General features: G+C 41.8%; 1 protein-coding gene across 2 annotated transcripts in view; it reads right to left on the reverse strand.

The window, feature by feature from the left end:
• The window catches only part of nectin3a (nectin cell adhesion molecule 3a), a 30215-nt gene extending 19471 nt beyond the window's left edge, over nt 1-10744 (reverse strand). For both annotated transcript variants that reach the window (XM_053422959.1, XM_053422958.1), the window contains exon 1: nt 10572-10744. In XM_053422959.1, coding sequence (XP_053278934.1) covers nt 10572-10662 — 91 coding nt within the window. In that variant the 5' untranslated portion in view covers nt 10663-10744. The remainder of the gene's footprint in view (nt 1-10571) is intronic.
• Nucleotides 10745-14294: the final 3550 nt, after the last annotated feature.

The following is a 14294-nucleotide window of genomic DNA, read 5'->3' on the forward strand; positions in this document are numbered from 1 at the left end:
CCAGGAAGTTGGTCTAAGATGGATGTTTACAATGATCACTTTGGGTCATAGTATCAACTTTCTCCATCACTTAAATTGGGCAAAATGTTTACACGCTCTGTATTTTAAGAAAATGTTTACACCAAAAACTGGAAGACGGTAGTTTTGGCAAGAAGACATAACATAGCCTCACCCTCTTCCCTCTGGCTCGGCAATTTGTGTGAGTAGGAGGAGGTCACAGGCTGAAGGGCAGTGTTTTTTGTGGTTTAATGAACACAGTAATTCATACTCCTCACAGGCACTGATAGTCTAATGGTTACATTAGCTGACTATTAAACTTCCATCTGATTATCAAGGTCACATTTCAAACAAATGTTCATTGACGCGCATTTGCAAACTGCATTAGCAAACTCTGATAAACCGCAAAGCAAACAACAGCCAAATGGATCTCTGATAGGGATTAAACAGGAGCTACATTCATAATTAAAAAAAGTTAATCATTCATGTTTGCCATGCAATCACCCATGATATCTAAGGTAGAAAAACGCAATACAAAGAAATAAACTGTGAGAAAAAATATTTAAAGACGGATCACTTGAGCACAGAAGCCGTCAGATGGGAAAATTATTTGAGGAAAATTAACAGGTCTTTGTTCCTCTTGGGAACTTTACTGATAGACTTCCACAGGGTCCTGTATTCTACTGAGAGTCGTCTGTCTGTAAAGTGCAAGCTCAAGGAAGTCAATGGGCATTTGTCTGGTATTGTTACTCTAAAGAGGTGACCATTGTAAAAACAACCCCTGCCCCCCTTCCCCCCAAAAAAAAAAATCAGACAATGCCTATAGGCCAAACACACAACTCCCAGACATTTGCTTTAAATTGTGCGAAACCTATAACTCTGTCTTAATCAGTTAGACCGGATGGGCCAAGCAGTGGTTTGCCTGTTTTATAGCATGTCTTTATCGTAAGGAATATTTGTGCAGTGTGAAGCGAACATTAGTTCCAACACCAGCTCTAATCTACCCCCTTCCTTCCTAGCTTTGTATCCTGTGAGGGTGTGAGGCTTTTTCACTGGACTAATTCATGGTGGAGACAAACACAGGCTGACAGGCCTTTAAAAAAAGGGCAGGCGGGCCCCTTTTCACATGTCACTGTCCTCTTCAGGACCCTTTTCTTTCTGCTCCCCCACACTAATGTGCAAGTCTGTGTCCTTCTCATCCGTGTCACATTTGATTAAAGATCAGTGCTTAATAGAAGAAGATCAATAGTGTTGACATACAGAGTGTCAGGATAGGTTGCAACCTCTAATCAGAGTCAACTATAGCTATGCTGTAGGACTTGTCAAGGACACTGTTTGCCAGTGTGTACTGAAGCTACACAAACATTCCGGCAGCCTCCTGCCTTATTGTGTGGGATTTGTTATTGTTTGTTACGGGGGTTTTGTGGTGTTGCAGTACGTGTACACAATGCTATGGAGACAAGAGTTGGGTAAAAATAATGGATGAAAAGTAAATTTGCAAAAAAAGCCTTAAGACATCCCCAATAAAACAAACAAGGGAAGGAATGTTTCAATCTGCATTGTGAGTAGGAATCATAATTTGGAGGGAATTCTTTTAAAGGGTAGAGACTCAATTAGAGCTTAAGTGTATGACATCCCGCATGTAGATGCTAATTGAGACACCACTGTGCTCACCATCTCTCCCAAATAGTGCTAGAAAGCTGCACAGGGAAGAAATGTTTGGGTCGTCCTCACTGTTCCTGTCCTCTTTGAGATAGCTGAGTGCGCTAAAAAAATAAATCTTTGTCTTGTCTCAGAAGTTGACAGAAATGTATTGTCCAGACATTCACTATATAAAACGACTGGCCAGACGTAAACACAACTGATGTGTCTATACTTTCAGAACAAGTGGCGTTTTATGGTCGGCCAAGAATCTGTTTCATCGATTTCAGTAAATTATTCACAACATCCGCTAAAGCCAAACAAAGACAGCATAGACAGGCTTACCTAATGATGACTGGAAGTCCAACCCTCTGTGATAATAAAGGATTAATTGTAGGTTGAACTCATACAGTCAAAACTGGCATTTCCTCAACCTTGCCTTACTGCTATCGTATCTGTGGGTTCCCGAAACCTACTGTAAAAGCGCCAACATGTCCAACACAGCTCGCCAAAAGTATGATGAAAACAAATATCCTTTTCTAGTATAGTGTGTACTCTCTGGTCTAACCAGCAACAGACCTGAGAGACTTAAAATTGGGAAGATTAGACTCAAGCGGCCACCATTCGGGCAGTACACATATTTTTCAACATTTAGTTGTTATTTTGAAAATTCTCTTATTTGCTGATAAATTCTCCTTCATTACGACAAATAGATTCGGCTCTTGTTAGGCGAGGTGGAGTGTTGGAAAAGAATGGTTTCTATACAAAATCGCAGTTTCCTGTGCCCTTGACTGGGTCTAAATGGGCTACTGTACTTTCATTAGGCCGATCTACCATCATAGAAGTTACTCAGTTTCCCACATGCCACAGAGCCCCCAGAGGGAATTAGGTTGTTTTTCTTTCAAATGATTCCCATAAATGTCCAGATTTCTCGTATGATGCCTATTTCTGCCAACAACCAGAAACAACATGGTTTTATTTAAAGTATCTACGTGAGGTTAGTGAATGTCTGATGTAGGCTATGGACACTGGGATTGTGAATGTGCAGATTTTCACAATGGCTAAGTGCAGAGATAGATGACTTTCTACATTTTAAACATAACCATTAATTGAACCCGTTGAATGAATGTAACTGACTGTTTTTTGGGGTTCACAAACCTTTTGAAGGCGACTGTTGCACCCTTCATTTATAAATTAGTCCATACTCTATTACTCTCTGATGGGCGAAGCTGCTTTGGACTTTCTCGAGCAAGCAGCAGCCTTCACAACAGGAACCTGCATCTGAACTGTGTGTATGCACTGGTCAATAACAACAGTAAGTAGTTTGGTCAGTGTGGCATTTTACCAACATTATTATGGTCAGAGAGAGGTCATTTTACCGAAACACCCACTCTTCCCGGCACACACTCTCACCCTGTTTCTGCAACAGATGAAAGCCGCACTGCTTTAGACTTACCACCCACTTTGAACAGTAAGAACAGAGAGATTTGGGAGCCTAGGTCACTTGTGACACGTCTGTGTTGATAAAAAAAGTAATCCAAGCTGATTTAAGCACATGTAGAGCAGAGGTTCTCAAACTTCTCCGCCTTTGACTCCAAAAATAAAAGGTGCCAGAGCCTTGCAACTGCAATTATCCCTAAAGGCGACTGAAGCATACAAATGATATGGAGCTGGTTCACACAAAAACATGTCAAAATGTTGCCTGTGGCGCTGCAAATTGATTTGCAACAACTTAAGCTGTCGCTAATCTCTAATAATCACCACAGCAGTCACATGGGGGCAAATACTTTTTTTTTTCCTTCCCAATTTTAGGTATTTTGTAACAATTATGGCTAAAATAAGCTGTTCCTGTTTGTTTTGAACTTTAACTAATCACAACCCCTTCAAGGGCTCCTGACTTCAAGTTTGGAAAAAAGTGATCTACAGTGACCTCACAGAAGGACAAACATATATTGAGGAACAAGTCGAGCCTCAAACCCACTCCCCAATGTACTGTTTATGATGCCATTATACTGATCTACATCCCATAAACCTAGTTGATTAAAAAGAAGCATACCATTAGGTGTATACATACAAGACATAACTTCTAGTAAGAAATTAAAGAGGTCCTCCCACAACTCCATGTGTAAAGTTCACAAAGAGTAAATTATCTAAAAGACTGAAAAAAGGGCAGTAAGACAACATACAAATGTATTTATCTGGGACTCATGTTACGTGTCTGGTTTGACATACTGTTCCCATAATATTCTGCTCACTTTGATGTAGAAGACAAATATTTTGAAGACATAAAAGCAATAGTACCTCATTTACTGTCAGCTCGGGATTCTAGTGTAAACATTACTGAAAAATATATAAAAGCCAATAGTGCATTATTTTTTTGAAAGCCTAAATAGAACTGTCCACTTGTATTATTCTGATCCCTTTCATAATGCGTGTAGAGGCGAGAAATAGCAACAACATTGAACAATAACGTTTGTCAGAAGAGAGCAGTTATCTTCCACTCCTACCCTGTGTGACGGAGCAGCTAAAAGACAGCTATGATTCAGCTACCTTCATCAATACTGAACGATGGCTGAAGTCTATTTGATCGTCTTTGTTGCAGTTTGAATAACAGAAAGGAAACGTATTCAGCCTTACAGTATTAAACTCAAGGTATTAATACTGAAGCATTGAAACTTATGTAAAAGGCCATACGGTGGACATAAGCAGTGTTGCAGAGATGGCAGTGGAATACTGAATCATTTGGCTGAATACCAGCAGGGAGTCAGCTATGCTATTCAAGGCATTACTGCAACATCTCTGCGTCAAGCACCAGAGCTGCTGGGTGTGATGGGATCTGACACAGGACTGAGGGCCGGGGAGCTGACGCCTACAAAAAAACCAGTTCTGATATAATGGTAAAAGAACATCATATCTGGTTTTATCTGTCACAGGGAAACACTCAGAGAAGCAGTGACTGAAATGCAGAAAAGCTCCAAGAATTGTGAACCGTCACTCATGGTGAGGCCATTATTGTAAATAATGTATGCAGTGAACATTTTCCTGCTCACTTACGGTTTTGGGACCTGTGATCGTGGGAAAGTAAGTCCAACACTAAGTGTGTGTTTCATTGCTTAAATAGCTTGTATGTCACAGCCAAATGGTTCAACGCATCAATTTGTCGATGGGTCATAATAGAGGCTTCACTTGACAGGTAGAGAAGTCCACAGCATCAACTTTATGAGAGAATTGCAAATGTCTTCAACAAAAGCCAGAACGGTGGTTAGCCGACTTTGCTGAAATTGTCCAGATGTCTTAAACAAAATCCTCATCCTCAGTGAGAGCGATGGGTTAGGGTTTTCTAAAACATTAAATTATAATCTGTTATACTTTACATGACAAGGGTCTTGTATCATACGTTTTTCAGAACATCTGATAGTAAGTAGTTTGTTGTGGTGGTGATAATGCAGCTATAAGCTGTTTGCCAACTGCAATTAAACAATTAAGAAGTACATGTTACTACCAGGTACCAGTTAATTGTGTGTGATGTAGTTAGATAAGATGCGTCTGTACAAAAAGTAGAAAAATTCAGCACAAAAGACTATACAGTCGCCAAAAAGTTCTGTGTGTGTGCTTCAAAGAAAATAAGAAAAAGTAGTGAAGTCGGAATGGGTCTCGCTCTCTCTTTGAGGATTTTTGCTTGAAATGCCCATCCCCACAGATCAGAGGGTTGGACAGATAAACATTGGGAGCGCAGAGCTGGGATGTATGTGGGTGTAATCCTGACTTTACAAAGAGCAGATGAGCGACCCAAGCAGCAGGTGTGGTGAAAACATTGGTGGTAAAAACAAGAGATTCTTTTCATCTGCTACAGTAGACTGTATGTCGCTGCTCTTTGTGTACTACCAGTTGAGACAACACCACAGATTAGTTTACTCTCTACAATCAGCACTGCCAGTATTTGACTGGTGGGTGTTAATAATCTCCCACCTGGGTGGTAGGGGGTGTGTCAGTGCATACAAGCAACTGTGTGCTCGTCCCAAACATCATAACCACCCGACAGCTGAGTGACCCAAACAAACAAGACCGAGCGGTGAAAAGCAGCCACACCTGTTTCCCATAACCCCGGTGCTCCTCTCCCGGGGGATTCGACTGCTGACTGTGCACATCCTGCGTCTATACCTCTTTAATATGGACTGTGAAGCCACATTGTATCCCAGTGACCCTAGCCTCAGTCACACACTGCGATCTGCTCTTTGAGGGGAAAAAAGCCTGACTCCTGAAAACAGCAGGCAAGAAATGTTTCTCTCTGTTCATTCACAGTCGCTAATTAACCATGGAAATATCTGGAACCATTTATACCGGGCTGTTTCCGAAGACTCATTGACTGAAGCAGGCAATTCCTGTCTATCCAAGATGTCTTCAACAGACAAGACATAATAGCGAAAACACAGTGAAAATAGCCCTGCTAATATTAGCATTTTGTATTTTTTCTAAATGTTCCCCCTCTTCCTGAGGGTTTCAAACGGCTAATTACCATATACTGTTTTCCTAATGACGGGTAACTCCCTATGTTGGTCTGAAGAGGAAATAGAGACAAATGTTAATGCCACCAGAAGCACCATAATTGACTCATGAAACCAGACGGTTGGGTTGAAAGGTTCAGGCTGGCACGGTTCTATATTTGGGCCCTTTGGACCCATGGAAAGTTCAACATTACTGTGACTCTCAATGTTGTCAAACTTCCCTCACCTGTCTGCGGCACTCAGCCCCAAAGTCACTCAGTCATAAATAAGCTGTGAAGACTTGAACGTTAAGACACAAATTTGTTGTTGTTTCTTTTTAAAGTTACTTTCTAAAACAGTTGCCCTTTAGGTTTAAGCAAATGTCACTCAGACATGAGTAGATGTGCTTTGCATTGTTCGGTTTGCATTACATCACATTTGGTGCTAGCCTGGGCTCTGGAACTGTGTATGTTGTATGGATTCAAAATAACTCACAGTGGCCATATTAATGAGGATATAGGTACATATCAGTCAGTCAGAGTGTAGGGCTAACTTGTTTGAAACAATGAAGCTTTGGCTCGTAGATTGTAAATAAAGATTGACGAAACATCTCCACTTCCTCCTGTTGTACAAAAACTCAGCTATAATGCCTGTTTAGTCAGGGTCACTCAGGTTAATGCTAAAAAACAACTCAATTACCCTCATTCCTAAGGGAAACAGTTGGCTCAATGTATTCAACAACCGACTGCAGTGTCATAAAAGTTTTTATTTATCCCTGTGACAGCCAAGTCCATGGCTAAAGCCAAAACAGGAGGTCACAGCTCTGAGTTGACTAATGGACCACCAGGGAGCAAGTTGCCATTCAGAGCCACTGACAGTCGGTAACATCTGTCGGGGGAAGAGGAAGCAAAAGGGTGGAGTCAACAGAAGCTGGTGACCACAGCCTGCTCCCTGAACCCCACACACAGCCTCCACGTCCCACAATAAAGCACCAACTCATCTGCTGATGGCAGTTGTTAAAAAAAAACAAAAAACACTGCATGCATTTAATGTGATTAGGCGTTTTCAGTCTGCTGCTTCACAACTGAGATTCAACATCAAATGGGCGGCTGGGATGGAGGCAGCAGCTGCGACCCACAGATGTGCTGCTCAAACCTACTTTCAAGCACTTTCTTGATATAGCACATGACCAGTGGATAATTAACAGCAACCAACAGTGAAATTTTGGCATCTGTGGATATATTTAGTCAGCACATCACAAGTCTGTCTAGCTTACTAAGTCACAGTTATGGATAATCAACTATCATTTGGAGAAGACTGGCTGGAGGAACGGTAAACACAACAACTGAGTCAAGTAAAATACTTTTATAACTGCAGATTTCTTAGCTTGATAAAACGTTGAAATGGTTTGGCACATAGCTGTATAGTATCTCTCCATTTATAACCTGAATTTACATAAAACAATACGTTTTCCAACAACCACCCTTCCAAAAAAGATCCCAAAAAAGGATCTTATGACCTGATCTACCCTTTAACATGTGGTGGCACGCTATTAGAATTCGATTTTCTATGACAGACCTGCTTTCTTGGCTTCGCCCTCCTGTGATTTATCAACCAATGAACCACATTAACAGGAGTTTGACGACCAAATCTGCTCTGTCAGTGCGCTCTTTTTTCAAATCTATTTCTGTTTTGAGTCTGTAATTTCGGTGGCTCCATTACTACATTATTTATTTAGATTGTGAATCATGCGGCTCCGAAAGAAGAAACCACAAAACTATGGTCTTCAATTACAGACCTCACAGCCTGTAGCCACGCCTCGAATGAATCCCCTCCTCACAACGCCGTCAACATGACAGGGAATCCGATAATAACACAGTCAAGGAAACTGACAACACTATTTTGTGTCACAGAGTCCGTCCCCCCCTGAACACTTGTGCCTCAGACTCATGGGCTCTAGCCGTGTGTTGTTGAGAGGCCAAAACTTACACACACTTCCAGATACAACAACAACAACAAAACTAACCTTCTGCTAATTAAGCTGTCAAGGTGACGATCTGGACTGAAAACCTGCACACACATAGCACCGAGCGTGTTTGGAAACTCATCAGCTTAGTTCGCAGCAAAGAGTTGTTTATCAGTTCGCTGTGTGTGATTTATGAACCAGTGTTTTGCGGGTAGGGACGAAAAAAGTATGGTATGAAGAAGAGTCTGTAAAAGTACGTGTTGTGTGAGAGAGGGTGAGACAGAGATGACACTAGTGGCAGCAGCAGAGACAATACATACTAGAGCTTGACTGATGAGTCTGCTGCGGCAAAAATAAAATCAAGAAAAAAACATCTGCCGATTAGTGTCTCCAATGCATTATTTATTGCCATATAATCACCACCATGATAACAATTCATTAAAAAAATACTTTTTGAGATTATTTCCAAATTGTTTGGTTAACTTATCTGGCCCCCAAAATATCCATTTCAGTCTGGCTCTAGTTTACATACACATACTATATAAATTGTCATATATCAATATCAGTATTGGCTTAAAAGATCCAGTACTTGTTCAGCTCGTTAAAAAAATTGTTTATTTGATTATATGATAAACATAAAATCAGTCTGTGCCCATTTTAATAATTTGAATAACTTGTTTTAAGTTGAAAACGCCAGATGGGAGATTGAACTTTCAGGGTAACCTTTGATTGAGCGATAAATGGAGAGTATTAACTTATGATTAATCCTAAAAATAATCATTGATAGATTGGGGGAGTCTGTCCAGGTATTAAAATTAGCCATGCAGGACTTCTTGGTAGAAGCTATGGAGCATGACATGTAGAACACAAAAAAACAAATGGTGCATTCCTGAGCAGTATTTACTCAGGTATACATCCATCTGTGTTTGCCCCCTCTTTTGTCTTTGCAGGACATGTGTTGTAATCCCAGGCTCAGGACTGGGATATGGTCGGGCCCACCACCAGCACCCCCCCTCTCTCAGCTTCACGGCCCGGGACGGTATGGAGGCTGGAGGGTGCTCCGGTTGGCATGCAGCCCAACTGCAGGTCAATACTTCCAGAGACTGTACGACTGCAGTGCATGCCTTGAAATATGTCTTCATTTCCCCTGCCACCCCTCACGCCCAGAGCAGAGGGGGACCACCACCTGGGTCCAACCACTTGGCAAACTTTTCACAAAGGAGCTCGTCTCTGCTCCCCATAAGTGACACCCATATTATTTCATGTCGCTTCTATTTCTGGACACCGCTAACAACTGCTGCCTCTCTGTGACTTTGGAGTCGTTTGAGTGGGAGAGGAGGCAGCCGGTCTCTCTCTCTCACACACACACACACACACACACACACACACACACACACACACACACACACACACACACACACACACACACACACACACACACACAGTAACGCTAGCGAAGTCATGATGTGACACACTGCACTACTTTATAATGTGCAGCCGGTAAGTCTCCTCACACACACACACACACACACACACACACACACACACACACACACACACACACACACACACACACACACACACACACACACACACAGACAGTTGTCTCTCTATAGTTGAGAGGACACTCATTGGCATTATGTATTCCCTAGCCCTTTACCCGACCCATCAAAACGACTAACCATAACCATCAAAACGAAATGAATAACCCTAACCATCAAAAGTAAATATCTTACCCTACCATCAAAACTTAATACCTAACCCTAACCATCAAAACTAAATGTCTTACCCTAACCATCAAAACGAAAAGCCTAACCCTAACCATCAAAACTAAAAGCATAACCCTAATGATCAAAACATAATGCCTAACCCAATTCTAACCCTAAACCCATGTCTTAACCCTCGAGCAGCCCATTGAGTTCATGAAGACGAGTTAGAATATCCACCACAATGATGGTATTGAACCAGAATTGGCCGTCATACCTATAGAGACACACACACACACGCGCACACGCACACACAGTCAGAGTACCGTTAGCTAAGTCATGATGCGACACACTGGAACTACTTTTTAAGAACCACTAGCTAAACATCTGCGCGTTCTGAACAACACAACTCAGCCGGTGAAGTTGTGTGCTGTCCGGAGCGGGCTCGGGGAACACGTTAGCTCATGTGTGTAATTAGCAGTCCACCGTGTGGCCGTGAGTTCTCCTTAACTATTGTTAGAAACAGGAGCGGAGAAGAGCGAGCGACGTGTTCCAGGAGCGGCTACTTTCCCCCCGGGCGACGTAATGTCAGCGACTGCCCGCGGAATCAGAACCGTTAGCTCGGGAGGGAAGCTAGCAGTCCGCGGACGGAACCTCTCCAACACGGCGGCTCGGATCCGGGACTGTGACGGACACACACGCTCCCGCAACTTTCCCCCGGTGGCTTCGGGAGCCGCGCGGCGCGAAGAAAAGCGACAAAGAAACCGTAAAACTCACAGGTGAGTCCGCACAGGGTGAGGAGCGACGCCAGGAGCCGCAGTCCTCCGCGGGCTGGGAAAGTCCGTCTACGCGCTGGTGTTTCCTCCATGACTCCCGTGTGTGTGTGAGTGTGTGTGTCTGCTCCGCTCTCTGATTCACTGTGCTGCTGCTGCTCTCCATAGCGACCGAGCCGCGTGGGCTGGACTACTGCACACACACGCACACACGCAACACAACACAACACAACACACACAGACGTCACAGGACCCCGGACCATTCCCATCTGATTTTACGTGTCTCCATATTTTTTGTATTCAACAGTGGCGGAACTAGGTTTTGTCCAAATCAGGGGCCGTAGAGGCGCACAGGCTCTGGATGTATACTGCTCAAATTGGGGGCGGGGGAGGGGGGGTCAATTATAAATTTGGTGTTGGAACCTTTTCACACAGTGGACTTAGTGTTGAGAGTTTTCCAAGTTTGACAGAACGCGTCACACTCGCAAATTCAACCAAGTCCTTGTAATATAACTCTGATATAACTATGACTATGATAATAATAATAATAATCATTATTATTATTTAATTATTATTTATAATGGGTGCCATGTACATACTACGCTGAAGCACACATGCAGGTGAGGAGTTCCTGTAGGGGGCGCTGTGAACGGACGATGCTGCAATTAAACGCAATACTGAAGATTATTTTTATGAGATGAACATCCGAGTTTGCTTTAGTAAATGGGCAAACTATGTAGTGTTTTGTTTTTTGGGCACAGCACCTAAAGGCAGCACCAAAAACGAAGCCTATAATATTGTTTGTATTCTCAGTAAGTGTTTGGTTTATTTAAAAGAGAAGAGACTACTGACAGGACAGGGGCACTTCAGGGGCCAATCCAGGGGCCAATCCAGTTTCAGCTAGGGGTCACAGTAAGCCGTGGCTCTGCCCCTGATATAGAAGAACAAATATGAGAAACCAAAGACATGAACTTTTCCGAAAAACTATAATCGTACCGTGTAAATTCTGCTTGCACAAGTCAAGAGGAAATGTGTCATTTGTTTCCGCCTTTAACTTTACGGGAAAAAAATGACAAAGCATTCCTATGTTAACCTCTCTCTATTTGTAACCATCTAATCTTTAATTAAACCCTATTTAGCGCCGCCTGATGCCTACAAATCTATTGTGCTACTATGCCCCCAATGGTTCTTAAACGTTATGTTTATTATGTTAATAAAGTTTTTGTTTTAAGTCGTTTGGCATCTGCTGTCATTTTTTTAACTTTCGTTTCTCTCTGTTGTTGTTTTCCATCTCGCTTTTGTGCCTGTCTGTTGTCATTGGTGTATCTTTGTGACTGTTTTATGTCTCTGTGTGGTTGTTTTGTGTTTCTTTGTGGTCACTTTGTGTCTCCTTGTAGTCCCTTTGTTTTGTTCTCAGCCATTCGTGCTTGTTTGTGGTAATTTAGCACCTCAGTTTTAACATTCTTCAACTATTGGTGGTTGTGTTGTGTCTCTTTGCAGTTGTTTTGAGCTTCTTTGGGGTAGTTGTATGTGTATTTGTTGTAACTTTGAGTCTCTTTAGCTGTTTTGTGTCGTTATGGGGTCATTTGTGTCTTTTTTTTGTCATCATGCGTCTCTGTGAAGTCATTTTTTATTAATTTCTTTGGCTTTTAAACACAACATAGAAATTTGATCTATATCTTTCGTTTAATAATCTAAATCTATAAACTAGTCACATGAATGTCATGGAGTGAAAAGTACAATGCAGTATTTGCCTCTAAACTGTATAAAGTATAAAGTTGCACAAGATGAATCTCAAGTGAAATAAGTAAATGTACTTTACTTGTACTTTACTTATTCAGGTTAGTGGTAGTAGTAAAAAACATAGCTATCTTAATAGCGTAGGCCTAATAATAGTAGCTGTAGTAGTATTTGTAGTAGTAGTAGTAGAAGTAGGGTCATAGAAGTGAAATTAATCTGAAACATTCTTAATTTCTAAACTTTGTAAGTCACTGGATAAAAGTGTCAGCTAAATGAAATGTAATGTAATGTATATCAAAGATGGTTGAAACTGATTTATGTTTCCTGCTTGTCCCTCATTCATGACACATTTTAAAAGCATTGACTTTTGCTGTGGGATACGAGGAAGGTCGGATTACCAGCTGGATAACATGAGCAGCTGCCTTAAGGCCACGGAACCTCAGGGGGGGTCAGAGGCTCCTGGTTCACCATGTGGCAATTAGTTTATGGAAATCTGATTAATTGAACATTTGTTTGGTAATATCATTTGTAACACCGCAACACAATATAAACTGGAATGATTAAAGCCCTGAACTGACACCTGCATTGTTATTCAAATTGGATTCAAGGCTTTTCTTGTAGATGAGTGTCAAGTCTAGCTTTAAGACCTTTATCATGTCAAATGGGCCCAATAAAAATCACATATTATTAATGCTTAGGCAGACTGTGGGAGGGACAGGGTTGGATGAGCCCATAGAGGATTAATCCCACACTGAATAGAACTGAATATTCACACATAACTAGATAACTGTTTAACACTTAGTGCAGTGGCCTCACAGCGAGAAGGTTCTGTGTTTGATCCCTAATGGCCAATCAGAACCTTTCTGTGTGGAGTTTGTACGTTCTCCTTATGCCCCTGTGCACGTGTGGGATTTCTCCTGCTTCTTGCCTCAGTCCCAACACATGCAGTTTAGATCAAGTGGAGAATCAAAGTTGCCCGTATGTGTGAATGTGTGGATGGTGGATGGATTCTACGTGTTGGTCCTGTGACCAGCTCAGGGTGAGCATCAGGGTGAACATCAGGGTGGAATCCCCATAGGATGGATGATTAGCATTTGCATATAGTGGAATTCTGTACTGTCTATTCTCTTTCTCATAAAAGTAATTAAATAGAAGTGAAACTTCAGATCGAAGTTCAGAATTCCTCTTCTTCTCGAAGAAAACTGATATGACTCGCACACTACACGGCAACAAACATATTTATATTTTTTCTGACCAGTGACTGAACAGCTAAAGGTCTATTGTCCTGCTCAAGGAGCCCATGTACCTTTTATCTGTCTTGGCAGGTTCTCTGGGGATCAGACTTGGGAACAAGTAGTTACAAACCATTGAATGTTTTCATACACAGGGTCCATATTGAAAGCTGATATAAGTATTGTTTTCATTTGACACAAATTGAAAAGCATAGATGACACAAGTTTAAATAGAAGAAAAGCTTTCCTTGATACTAAAAATGAAAAGTGAAGCTACAAAACCAAGAAATAGAAAGTTAAAGAGCAGCCAAAGAGGAGAATATTGTATCTGCATTTGTAGCCTTTACACTAACACGATGAGGAAGACAGAAGTGATTGTTGTGTAGGAGTTTGCTGAGGCATATGTTCTGTATAAATGTGTAACCAATGTCATGAAACTATTGTAAAACTCTGGGGGAAAACAGGAGGAAGTGAATGTGAAAGTTGATCGAAACCCCAGGAGATGAGGTGCTGAAGGACGAAACAGCCTCATGCAACTAAGGCATTTGGCGGATTTCTGTTTCTGAAAGAGCGAGGGAATTTGTGTCTCAACACAGACACTCTGTGGCTGCTCTGCCCTGAAACAAAGTGGTAATGAAATACTCCCCTGCATTGTTCTTTTCTTTGAGATAATTACAGCTTTCACACATTCAGTAATCCAGCGCCGCATGCAGCACGGTGTTATTATCGTGCACTGTAGCTTGATAAACCTGCTC

Source organism: Pleuronectes platessa, chromosome 5 (assembly GCF_947347685.1).
Source record: "Pleuronectes platessa chromosome 5, fPlePla1.1, whole genome shotgun sequence".
Taxonomy (NCBI): Eukaryota; Metazoa; Chordata; class Actinopteri; order Pleuronectiformes; family Pleuronectidae; genus Pleuronectes; species Pleuronectes platessa.